The sequence below is a fragment of the Malaclemys terrapin genome, chromosome 2 (assembly GCF_027887155.1).
Source record: "Malaclemys terrapin pileata isolate rMalTer1 chromosome 2, rMalTer1.hap1, whole genome shotgun sequence".
Classification (NCBI taxonomy): Eukaryota; Metazoa; Chordata; order Testudines; family Emydidae; genus Malaclemys; species Malaclemys terrapin.
In genome coordinates this window covers 187,742,925-187,756,184 of record NC_071506.1, presented here as the reverse complement: position 1 = coordinate 187,756,184, position 13,260 = coordinate 187,742,925, and the positions used below count along the sequence as shown (strand labels likewise).

Sequence of the window (13,260 nt, the reverse complement as noted above, 5' to 3'; positions counted from 1 at the left end):
AACCAACATTTTAAGAGGTTTGGATCAACTTGTCCATTTTCAGCCATCCATTCATCCAGTATAAATTCCTGTTGTATTGTATATATTGTGAAATTTGTAAAGCATTTTAGGATGAAAGATGATATACAAACCTAAAGATCTATTATTATTTCTTTTACTATGTAATAATAATTATTATTATTTTAGTTATATAAACACAGTTAAAACATAGTAACAAGGGATATTTCAGCAATTCAGATATACATGATGGGATCAGAATCATTATTGTCTTTACTAAATAAATGTATTCTTCAAAGCCATCTATGCATAGCATTCCTTCTGTAATAAATAGGTGTTCCACCTATAGAAAGTCTTTGGATTGGGGAGAAGTAAAGTTAGACACAGACCTTCTACAAATTCTGTGAACTTCTCATTTAAAATGTATGCAAAGGCACTGCTTCCTCCTCTTACCTATTTTTAAATATGAAAGTTAATCTATAATTTCATTAGTTGGACTCTCTTTCGTGTGTATATATGTAGTGTAATGATATCACTTGAGCTGCCCACTCTTTGGATATCTCATTTATGCTAATATTAGAAATGGAGCATATTCTCTTTTTATGTTTGCATTTATGTCTGCTATCATGATAAAGTAAACATCAATAAGTCAAATTAGAGAAGAGGGAATGAAGCAGATGGGCTGCTGTGTATTATCTAGGCATAGTCAGTGAGAACTCATGGTAGAAGATAAGTAACAGGCAACTTCAGCATTTTCTTTTTGACAGGGTTTAATAAATTGGAAAAGACAGCACAGTGTGTGCATTGGAGATTAGGAGATGGTGGGAGAGGGCAAAATGAAGAAGAGTCAAGGTTGACGGAGCAGTAATTGGTGGTGTCAGATTTATAGAGAGAGTTAAATTGGCAGAGGCCAATCCTTCATCTTTCACACATTTGAGTAATCCATTGATTTCAATGGAACTACTTGTGTGAGTAAGGATTGCAAGACCCAGACCTGCTGCGTATGCCTTAACTAACATAGAAACTGTGATCATCTCAGAAATCAGAAGGGGGTCAGGGAACAGCTATTGTTGCCTTTGAAATCACTGCAAACATTTTCCTCGCTTTAATAGGAGTGTACCAGGGTGGCCTGCCCCTTTAAGGGCCAGGAATCTAGGACCAACCAGCCCTGTTCAGTTTATCAGACTCAGCTGGGGAGGGGGTCAGGTGAGCCTTACAAAGGGCTGAGAGCCCTCAGTTGAAAGTGGGGAGCTGCAGGAGAGAGGTTGGCTCCTATGACTAGCCCTGGAACAGAAAGATTGGGGAGTAGAATGAAAGACATCTGGGTCCCAGCAGCCTGCACTGATTGTGAGCTTTGATTGAGTTAATAAACTGGTGCCCTAGAAGAAGGGCCTGAAATACTCTGGGCATGGCAGTGAGGCCTTCCTGGGAAGGTTGGGAAATTCGGACAGGCAATTGGCCTTGGAACTAAAGGGGAAACTGAGGCAGAGACTAGCCTGGATCCAGGCCCAGTACATAACACTGCGACAGGGAGCATCATCCAGTCCGACACTGTTGAGCTATGTGCACAGAGATTAGATTGATTGGAATGTATAGCCAACCAAACAGACCTTCACAGAACTCAAGAGCTGCTAACTGGATTTTGTCGATGCATAGGTAAAAAAAAAATTTTTTTTTTTTTTTTTTACTTCTGTGCAGAGAACAAGCTTGGAAAATTTCAGACTCCAAAGGAATTTAGTTTGAGTGTGTAATGAGCAAATGAAAAAGGGGATTTAAGGCACAGTTTATAATGGAAATTGAATTTCAACTTTAATTATAGTCCATCAGTCTGGTCAGTGATTCCAAAGCTGAAGATGCTGCTGTTCATCAGTTCCATGAGCTGTGGAAGCATTTTAGGTATTTACATTACGTTTCATTTCAGGCAACATCAGCGCTGTAGAACTAGTGGGCTTCTCAAGGTCTATTTGCCCCACTGCAGAAGACGTGTATTGCTGGTATAAATCCTTGGCTGGAGAAAGGTTCCATCCCTAGTATCCGCCTTGTCACATTACACAATGAAATGAAAAATCATCTGTTTGAGCTGTTTGATATTCACCTGGTGGATCTTCTGAAAGGGTTTAACGATTAGGTAATCGCAATAGACATTTCCAATTTACAGGAACTCTAGGAGTAAAGCTTTCTTTGCGATGGACAAAAAAGTCCTCAGTGTATAGAGTTAGCCCCTGATCCTCCAAACACTTACACATGTGAGTAGTTCTATTTGTGCAATGTTATGTATGTGCACAAGTGCTTGCAGTAACAGGGTCTTAGACTGCAAACTCTTTAGGGCAGGGACTGTCTTCTACTACATTTTTGTATAGTCCCTAGGCTCAATATGGTACGTGCTCTCTAACATGTCCATGCAGATGCTCCTTTTCTAAATGCCCTAAATATGGCCCTGCATTTAGGTTCCATTTGATGGTGCTTCTCCTTGTTACCAGTAAAGTGATCCAAGAGGTGCTGGGAGATTCTCTAAGAAATATATTCAAAATTTCCTATCATTGCCCCAACTTCTTTCTTCCTCAGAGTAATCTCTTCAAATGCGCAATCCAAGTCAGACTATGGTCAGTGTGTGAGGCATCTCTTTCATAGTAGAGATTGCTTAGGCTACAATCCTATCCTTGTTCTGCATGCTGAATTCCTACATAGCCCTAGGGTAATGGAAACATTCACCACTGTGCAGGGATACAGCACAAGGCGTATGCCCCATTTAAGTCTTAAGTGAGACTTGAGGTGGAGTTAATTGTTACATAGAACTTGTTGGCCCACAGCAAGGGTGTGAATTCTGCCCATAAATCTTTTTATTAGATTCATTAGTGACATAGTTAAACATGCCCATATTCTTTAGCTTCTCATCAGTATGTGGCAGGTGTCATCATCTCACTTTTTAATAGTATTTAAGCCAGGGATTCTTTCGCTTCATCTTATTTAAATTGCTTGTCACACCTTGACGGTTTCAGTCATCAGTTTTATTTATGATGGTATTTTACTTTCAAAAATAGTATATTTATTATGTAACTGCCAGGGTATATTTATTATGTAACTCAAGTTTTCCAGGCTGCTGGCTACTCCCCAGTAGAGTGGGTGGAAGTGGGAGCCTCAGCCTCGTTTAAAGGTGGGAGATGTATGAGTCTTTAAACAGAAAATAATAACTTGCATCTTTCATTCCAAAGGATCCAAAAGTATTTCAAAAACTGATATACTTATTACATATAAAGAATTCCTTTGCTCAGGATGGAAATACAGCCTCCTCAGGGATGTAATGTGGGAATTATTTAATCATACTCAGTAGTGCCACAGGGCAGGAAATGAAGTGTAATGTATCTAATTGAAAATGAAGACAGAATATGGGTAAGGAGGAGATAAATATTACAGTTGGAATGTAGCCAGAACACTGGGGTTAACATTCATAAGCTTGTGAAAAGTGCTAGGAGATCTTTAATCACTATCCTTGGGTATACCTCTCCTCAGCTAGATGGCACATATCACACTACAGTCTCACGCTGGGGCGCAGGTTCAGTACAGAGGGAAGCATGCCATAACTGAATCACTAATAGCACTTCCAGCAGCACTTAGGTGTTCCCATCCAAATATTCACCTGGTCCAGTTCTGTTTAACTGTGGGAGCTAACAGGATAAGGTAAGGTTCTTCCCTGCATTTGGGGCAAGAATAGATGGGAATGTGAAGGAAAGTGGCTTTAAGCCACTTTATCCCACTATATATTCTGAGTCAGCAAAGAGCCTGTTTTTCCCTGGGGTAAATTAGAGCAGACCTGAAGCTGCTTTTTCTTATGTTTAAGGCTGCGAATCTTTCAGGGAGGTCCCGCAGGCAACTGGTCCCGGGCACTGCCCTGGAGCAGCGGTCCAGGAGCAGTTGTGGTGCTCCAGGCCACCCTCGGCCCAGAGGAGCAGCGATGGCGGGGCCCTGGACTGCCCCTCCCAACAGGAGCAGCAGCAGCACCAGAGCCCCGAACTGCCCTCCACCCCCAGGAGCAGCAGCGTCCGCTGGAGCACCATTCCCCCCTCCCCCTCAGCAGGTAAGATTTAGTTAGGGGTATTTTTAGTAAAAGTCAGGTCACTGGCCATAACTTTTTGGTTATTGCCCATGACCTGTCCATGACTTTTACTAAAAATACCCGTGTCTAAATTGCAGCCTTACTTATGTTCTGCTTTTCATGGCATCCTATGGACTCGGACAAGCAGAAAATGGCTATTACGGACATATTCCATTTTCACTCCTGGCCCGCCTTTACCCTTTTTCTCCCTAAGCAGATATATCCCTAAGCTAGGGCCTGATTGTTTGGCTAGCGTACAGCCGTTATAACAGCTCTAAGTCAGCTGAGGCGCATTCTCAGAAGGCTGTTGCCTGCAATACAGAATTAGGTGTGACTTTGACATGGATCATAGAAGTTTCTGTGTTGTTCAGTTCATGAGTGTGGCAACATTTCAGCCCATATTTTACCCAGACTGCTTTATCCATTCCTACTGTTGAGGATGTGTCATACATTGTTAAGTCTTATAAACACTTGGTATCAGGTGAATTGATTTTAATGGGAACTGCTGACTGCCCGGTACTTTTGAAAATGAGGCAATTTATTTAGGTGTCTGAACATGGATTTAGGAGCCTAACATTTGCCTTCTATTTTTTTTTTTTTAAATCTTGGCATTGGGATTTAGGGATCCAATTAAGATGTTTGCCTTTCAAAGACTGGCCCACAGTATACACTATGTAGCTATACAAATGGCACTCAGTTGTTATGTATTCTGTACTCTCCGGTGAAACACCCATATTAAACAACAGAAGAATATGATAGTGTGTGGTCCTCCCAGACATGGCATCTGTCATAGCAGTTAATACATTTATTCAAAAATATCCAGATAATCTGGAGGCAATTCATAGTAAGACAGTCTTTGTCATTAGCATCCAAGAGCCAACTGATTCCTGATGGTTCTTAAATGGAACTAGCATCCTAAAAGTATCTAGGAAAACTTCAAGGGACATACTCTGTTCCTAATATTTAAGGACCACCAGCTGGGAATTCTTTAGACTTAGAAAGCAAAGTTCATACACTTAAATAGCTAGAAAAGCTCGTCTTTGGCTTTACCAGGAAATATCTACTTGTATGCAGACACTTTTGGACTTACATGGTAAATGAAGGTGGGGACTGAATGACTTGTGGGAAATGGGATAAAAAGCATTTTCTTATTTCAGTGCTGTCAGTTCAAACTCAGTCACTACTGATCTATTCTGAAATGCATTTCCATCTGATAACTGTTCAGCTTCTTTAAAACGAGTTTGATAGTTTGTAAGAGCTATGTGAAATAATTGTAGCTAAATCCATAATTTCTTAAAATTAAAGGAGCAGCAGAGGCTGGGCTGGTAGAGTGGATTTCATCTACCCATAGGCCATTTACACGGATCCACAATATACTAGGATTATGAGGGTAGAGTGAATTTCAGCCTCAGTTTGTTTCTGGGTCCAGTTTAGAAAGCAAAAAACTGAATCATTAGCTACAGAAATAATCTATGGGCAGGTCTTCACTACGGGGGTGGGGGGGGTCGTCAATTTAAGATACGCAAATTCAGCTACGCGAATAGCATAGCTGAATTCGACGTATCGGAGCCGACTTACCACGCTGTGAGGACGGTGGCAAAATGACCTCCGTGGCTCCCCGTCGACAGCGCTTACTCCCACCTCCGCGGGTGGAGTAAGAGCATCGATTCGGGGATCGATTGTCGCGTCCCGACGAGACGCAATAATTCGATCCCTGAGAGATCGATTTCTACCCACCGATTCAGGCGGGTAGTGTAGACCTAGCCTATGGAATGAATAATTTGACAAACTTAAATTTCTTTTCTAGTAATATGGTTGTCCTTGAATAGTTGGTGACTTTCAGAAATTTATTCATAATTTGAAATTATTTACTGAATACTTTTGGCAAATAGTTCTTGGCCTGTGGATTGTTAATGAGCAGATTGTAGTGAATTTCTAATATTCACATAGAACAATTTTTATTCGTTTTTTGATTAGACAGAAATGTCACGACATTAGGAGGACACGCTGAAATTTTGTGTCTGAAACTTACTCACCAATGTATTCATTAATAGTTGCTTAATATTCCCCATTTTTCATATGTTTGCTAGAAAATTCATGGAAACTAATTGCAAAAGAGGTACAAACACACCCAAAGCAAATTGGGAATTTTAAAATTTGAACAAATATAATGAACAGTGTTTTTAATTTTTCTGCTTGGCTTTAATAATGATACAAATATTATTGACACATTTTGGAGCCTCTGGGAAGAGGGTAGAAATACATGTGTAATTTAGATTTTGTATTAATTGAACAAAGCACAAAATGCCTTCAGATTCTACTTCATGACCCATGAATATATTGCAAAGCTCGCTTTCCTTAACATGTAATAATCGGTAATGTAGTATTTACTCTATCTTTTGAGATCCCTAACTAGAACTTTGAAGACAAATTTTGTTACAATTTCCCAGTTTTTAAAAGCATATTTCCTTAAAAGATGAGTTTTTGTTTTACTTTGAGGACATTTAGAACAGAGGAAAGAATAGTTTCAAGGTCTTGATGGATTGTGCCTCTTTTCCCTTTTTGGGAATATTTCCTTCCCCTTCCCTTTACATTTAATGTGAGTTTCAACATACTTTTTTTGTAATATGAAAGATTTTTTAGTATTTTGTGAATACAAAATAATTTATGCACAGGTTCTTCCAGGTACTTGACTCCAGTTAATACACAGCTACCATGTTATATGATAGACTATATAAAGGCTAGTAAGTTCCTAATCTTGAAACGCTCATGAATGTACTTACATTTACCCATGTGAATCGTCTTGCTGGCATCAGTGGGACTGCTCATATGAGTAAAGGTAAGCACATGCATACGTGTGTGCAGGATTGTGACCTTAGTTTGAATGTTCAAAATGATCAGTTTGAATTAATTAAGCACAAAAATGAAAGGTGTTTTTAAAATAAAAACACTAAACCCACAACACTATAACAGAAGAGCAAGAGCTGAATTATTTTTCAAACATTTAGACATAGTAAGAATGTGCAAACATTTGTGGTTACCTCTCTCCTTGTTGTTTTTTTTTAATTAAAGAAGTGTGTGTTTCTCTTTTTAACTCTTACCTAATTCAAATATATCTTAAACTGATTATCTTCAAATTTCCAATGAAAATTCATCTCCGATTTAAGAAATTATAACCCAAATGGTATAATTTTGAGAAAGTAATGACAGTTTAGAATTAGGGGGTTAGAATGGAAAGGATTTTTCAACTTTAACTTTTGCAAAGCTGCCCTGACACTGTAACATAAGAACAAATATATTTTTTTTTTTTTAAATGTTAAAAATTATTTTTCAAAGCATTTTGGCGTGTCAAAAGTGAGCAAACGTGTGTGTTTACTCTGCTAAATGATAAACCAGAGTCTTTTTAGTTAACGATGTTAATGTACGTGTGGGCTTAATTCTTCCTTCAGTAACACCAGGCAACACTGAAGTTAATAGGGAAGCACCACTTACCAGGAAGGAGAGTATAGTTCACAGAACAGGACATAAATACAATAATTATTAATACACAACTTCCATCATGAAGAAATTATGGATGCAACACACGCAACGTGCCTGACACAAGCCCGCGAAAACAAAGAAATGAAAAATTAACCCAGCTAATAGTACATACTCTCCATTCTTCCACCCACAAGCACATATTTTACAATTACCACTCCTACCATATATCACAGACCATGCACGGCAAACCTAGCTTTGCCCTATTTTTGCCATTTTACGTACACACTTTACTTTTTCCCCAGCACTAACAGTTGTGGAAGTTTGGGGGAATAGGTTATTGTATTGCAAAAAGCTAGTTTGGTAAAAGGCTGCTCATAGATGGGTGGTTAAAGGAGATAATGGAAGGCTGGTATCCCTGTAGGGGCAAAGTTAAGGTCATAGTGCAGAGGTGGGCAAACTACAGCCCGCGGGCCACATCCGGCCCACAGGACCGTCCTGCCTGGCCTCTGAGCTCCCATCCAGGAAGGCTAGCCCCCCGGCCTCTCCCCTGCTGTCCCGTCCCCCTGCAGCAACGCTGCTGCGCGGGGAGCACAGCTGCCTCTGCCTGGGCGGCAGGGCTGTGAGCTTCTGCATCTCTGAGCAACATGGTAAGGGGGCGGAGGGTTGTGGGGGGAAGTTAGGGGACAGGGAGCAGAGGGCGGTTGGATGGGGTGGAGGCTCTGGGGGGGCAGTCAGGGAATGGGGAAAGGGCAGGGTTGGATAGGCGTGGGAGTCCCAAGGGGCCTGTCAGCAGGCAGGGGTGTGGATAGGTGTCAGGGGACAGGAAGCAGGGGGAGTTGAATGAGGGTGGGGTCCCGGGGGGGCGGTCAGGGGACAAGGAGCTGGGGGTGGTAGTGGCTGGATGGGTCGGGAGTTCTGAGGGGGGTAGTCAGAGGGTGGGAAGTGAGAGGGGGCGGATGGGGGCAAGGGACATGCTGTTTGGGGAGGCACAGCCTTCCCTACCTGGCCCTCTGTACAGTTTTGCAACTCCAGTGTGGCCCTCAGGCCAAAAAGTTGCCCACCCCTGTCATAGTGCATGGTCTGTGGTGTATTCTTGGTGTGGTAATGGTAAGGTGTGTGCTTGTGAGTGGGGGTGAAGGGTATGTACTGTTAGGTGGGTTAATTTTCCATTTCCTTGATTTTGTGGGTTAGTGTCAGGTAGGTTGTGTGTGTTGCATCCTAACTGCTTCACAACAGTTTTTTGTGTATTAATTTCATAGGGTGTTAATACTTAACTGGGTTGGGTATTGGATGGGGGCGGACCTATGGGAGCAGGGGTTAGAAATGCAACAAGAGAGTATTTCATCCCTTGGCAGTTGCATGTTAGCCCTTCCCTGCTGTGGGAAAAAATCTTATAGAAGAATGTAGCTCCTCCCAGAGAAGCTTTTATGAACTGGCCCTCCCCCAACCCCCAATCAATCAAACTTATATACACCTGGCACCACCGCCATCTACCAATCAGACTTGTGTATTCCTGGCCCGCATCAGGTTTGTGTGCTCAGCGCATAAACTTTTTGAGCATAGTGTGAATAAATGCTAACAATTACATAAGATTCAGCATTTTTCAAAAACAAACTCCCTCTTGCATCAGTCTTCTTCAGGGTCTGCCTCTCTGCCAAGTTATGTGGAAAAAGACAATGTTTTCAAAGAGATGTCAGTCAACAATAAAAAGTTGCTGCAGGGAAATTTTAGCCACAGCCCAAATTCAAAAGTTTCTGATTAAAAATGTATGAGGCAAACTGAAATTAAAACCTACATGGAAAATTCAAACAGCATAAAATTAATCCTGTGTGAAATTCACCGCAGCTGACCACCTACTTCTAGAGAGAGACAGGAATTTATGCCCCATTTTAGAATGCAATCCTAACTGTGGAGATAGCTCCTAAGCACATGTGTAAGATTTTGCGCTTTCTGTGCAATAGATTGTTGTCAATTGTTAGAAATAAAAAGTCCTCTTAATGCCACCCGAGTGAGATGACTTTAACACTGAATTTAACAGCTAGTTACAGTTCCTGCGTGTATAAAATGTAAATCTCTTCAGGCTAGATTGAGCCTTCAGGCTCAGCCCTGCATATGGGGCAGTGGATAGCTTTGCTACTACAGGAGGAAAGATATTACGGCTCAGTCACAATTCCTCCTCTGCTACCTTTCCTTGCTGAGCAATCATGTTACTTCACCCTTTGTTAGGTTACTTACCACCACCCCCGTGTCTTGCCAGCTGAGCTGCCTGAGGCATGGAGGGTGGAGCCAAGACTTTGCCCCATCCCTGATATTCCCCACTGGCATCTCCTCATGCCCATTAGCTCACAGAGGTAAGGTGAGGGGAAAGTCTTATGTGCACAGCCTTGCTCCCTGAGCCTCAGTCAGAGAATCTAGTGTCTGGCTGTCAGGGGGACCCTACTTCCCTGGGTGGTCTCATAGGAGTAGACAAAATCTAGCCCCATGTATTTCTGAATAGCTAACCCAACTACATGCAGGAGCACAGGGATCAGGACTGGAATATCATGTTTGTGTGACTTGGGGGGAGGGCAGATCTTTCCCGCTTACTGATTCTGAAATCTTGAGAGCAGTAAGCAAATTAATACAAGAAAATGACTACTGGTGTGTTTAAATATGCATCATTGTAGAGGAGGAAATTAAACAATCAGAGATGCTTCAAAAAATTATTTTTACCTCAGTAAGTTTTAAATCAATGAAATGAAGTGGAGTTGTTCATCAAATAAAACTAAAGTAAAACTAAAAGATAAAATGCCAAGCAAATACATTACTACAGAATAAGGAAATAAATCAGAAGATAAACATTTTTATTGATGTTTATTGTTTAGGACTTTCTCTGATGCACAAAGAGAAAACAGTGGATGGAATTCTCCTTAGTACAGAGGGTTAGCACCATCTCCTCCATATCACGTTATTATCATTGCTATAAATCTGTATTACAGTCACATCTAGAGGCCAACCACTGTGCCATTTACAGACAAAGGCTGGGAAATGTTATCTCCATTTGGCAGACTGGGAACTGAGAGAAAGAGAGATTAAGTGACTTGCCCAAGGTCACACAGGAAGTCTAGGGTGGAGCTAGGAATTGACACCAGAGTTCTTCAATCCCGGTTTAGTGCTCTACCCACAAGACCAACCTTCCCCTCAGTGCCTTGTAGGAATGCTTATGGTGAAATCCCTTTACCCATATAAATCCCATGGTCTTTATGTGAGACGAATTACCAGGCAAAATTCTCCAGCCTCTAACACAAAAAAAGGCTGTATAAATAGAATATATGCTTTCTATGAAATGAAGGAACTCTAAAAGTAATATTGTCCATTTTAATATTCAGTTGAAAGCAATCCCTTGTAATACTGTATTTAAATATGTTTACTTGGATGCATGTCAGGTTAAAATTACACTTAATAAGATTGTTGAAACTATTTTCTTTTGATTCCACCATCAGTTTGCTGTCAGCTGTCATAGCTGCCTAAAGTAAATATGCATTAGGAAACAGGAAAATTTATGACAGAAAAAACTGTGGGTAAATAAGTGGAGACAGAAGATAAACAAGCAAGTGCTGTAGTTTGGCTGTCACTAGATCAGTTGAGTTACAAGTAGAGTGTATTTTGTTTATCTTGATAGGAGATCTAAGCTTCACAGGGAATTTAATAGCAAATACTGAGAAGGTGGCAACTATAACTTCATAGTACAGTTTGCAAAACTTGAATCTCGGACCACGTTCACAAAAAGGTTTGCTAAGAGGAACAAACTTTTCAAATGAACTTTAACCCAGTTTCAGATGACCCTGGCACAATATAAATTGAAGCCATGTATAACATCTGCTTTAACCCTGAATTTTTTTCTGGATGAAATTAGGTGAAACATAATCTTTGACTGAATTTTGCTTTGAGTGTTTGGATTCATTCAAACCTGAAAAATCAAATCAAAACTTCATTTGGTGCTGAAAGTTAGGAATTAAAACACTCATTCCTTGTAAGAAACAAAACATTCTATTATTATTATGGTTTAGATTTTGGGTAAACTTGCCATTACCCCAAGAGACCAGAAAGAGAAGTTTTTATAGGAGCAAAAGTGAAAGGAAATAAAACTGAGAGCAATAAGAGAAAATAAATCAGCTTTACAAGTGTGCTATAGACAGTGACATGGGGGGTCCTGACGATGGAAAATCCACCTCTGGGGAACATTGTGGTGGCAGCAACTTTTCTACTGCTGGGATCATTTCTCTTACACTGATAACAGAACAGGGAACTGCCCATCTAGCACAGAGCTGTTTGGATTTGTATTTTGCAACTAGCATGAAGTAGCCAGATTCTAGGCAAAAATCCACTATTGGATACTGAGATTTGATTCGCTGGGGGCTGGGATGAGATCACCAAATCTATTTCATTAGTGATATGAATCAAGGTTTGAACTTTTCCAAAAGCTTGGGAAGGCAAGAACCTTAACTGGCTATGTCACCTGTCTGAAATTTTTAAAGATCATTTCTCTGCAGTTGGCAATGTGTAGAAACTATGAGTCTTGGGAGAAAGACAGGAAGGTGATGGAAAGAAATGTTCTTCTCTAAAAATCTGATACCATCTATTGCAGGTCTGTAGCAGAAGCCACTGAAGTGGATCTCAACATGAGAGTTGGACTACACACAGGCAGGGTGCTTTGTGGGGTCCTAGGTCTCCGCAAATGGCAATATGATGTCTGGTCAAATGATGTGACTCTAGCAAATGTAATGGAAACTGGAGGATTGCCTGGGTAAGTCTCAGAAAAAACTACAGCCCTGATTCAGAGCATCAATTATTTCTCTTTAACTGAAAGTATTTTGCAAAGCCGATTACTATAATAATTGATACAGAAGGGTGTTTCAGATTAAGAACTCATAGGCTGTATTACCTGCTGTTCAAACATCTCCTAAGGAACACTAGGGTTGAGTGACCTGTAGATTTCTGTTAGTAATGGTTCAGAGAAGTAAATGTGAACAACATTGTTAAATTGTAAATGTCCTTTGAATAAGCTTTTCACTAGAAACTGCCAAATATGAAGGGTAGGAATGAGGCAATGATAAAATTTTAGTCAAGAAAGAGCTAAATACTCCTCTCAGTAAAATGGAGTTACCTCAGTGTAATGGAGGGGAGGGTTTGCCCATCTCTGCCTCCAAATAGGTGGCTTAGTATTACCATTACAAAGTCAGATTTTCAAAGTTAGTCATGCCCAATGCCATGGAAACATTAGTTTGTGCTTAAACTATGTATCCAAATACTAGGCGTATGTGTGCAAATCATGTATTTGCATGTGCTCTTGGAGAACTAGTAATTTAACTGGGTATGGGCCCAAGCAGGTACTGAAATTTCAAGGATGCATTGAACTTTGAGTACAAGTTAAGTGCATGCAAGCATGTTAGAACACGACCCCCTGTATCAACTGGAGATTTGTTGGATTTTTACAAAACAATTTGTGTTCTGCTGAACAGGGAGAAGTGGGGCCTGCTAATTCTTGTGGGTAAGATGGGAAATTTCCTATTTGGCTGACATTTGTTTACTATAGATAATTTTGGTAGTTTAGTTTGCTTTGGAAACTCTTATCTTAAGGCATCACAGTAAAAAGAATTTGAAAAGATATTTAAGAGAAGTAATACCTTTACAGTTAATTTCTATGAAAA

General features: G+C 40.5%; 1 protein-coding gene across 1 annotated transcript in view; it reads left to right on the top strand.

Annotated features, from left to right (window-relative positions):
- The window catches only part of ADCY1 (adenylate cyclase 1), a 222,668-nt gene that overhangs the window by 137,138 nt on the left and 72,270 nt on the right, over positions 1–13,260 (top strand). The window contains exon 6 of the mRNA XM_054020915.1: positions 12,198–12,356. Within this exon, the coding sequence (XP_053876890.1) occupies positions 12,198–12,356 (159 nt within the window). The remainder of the gene's footprint in view (positions 1–12,197; positions 12,357–13,260) is intronic.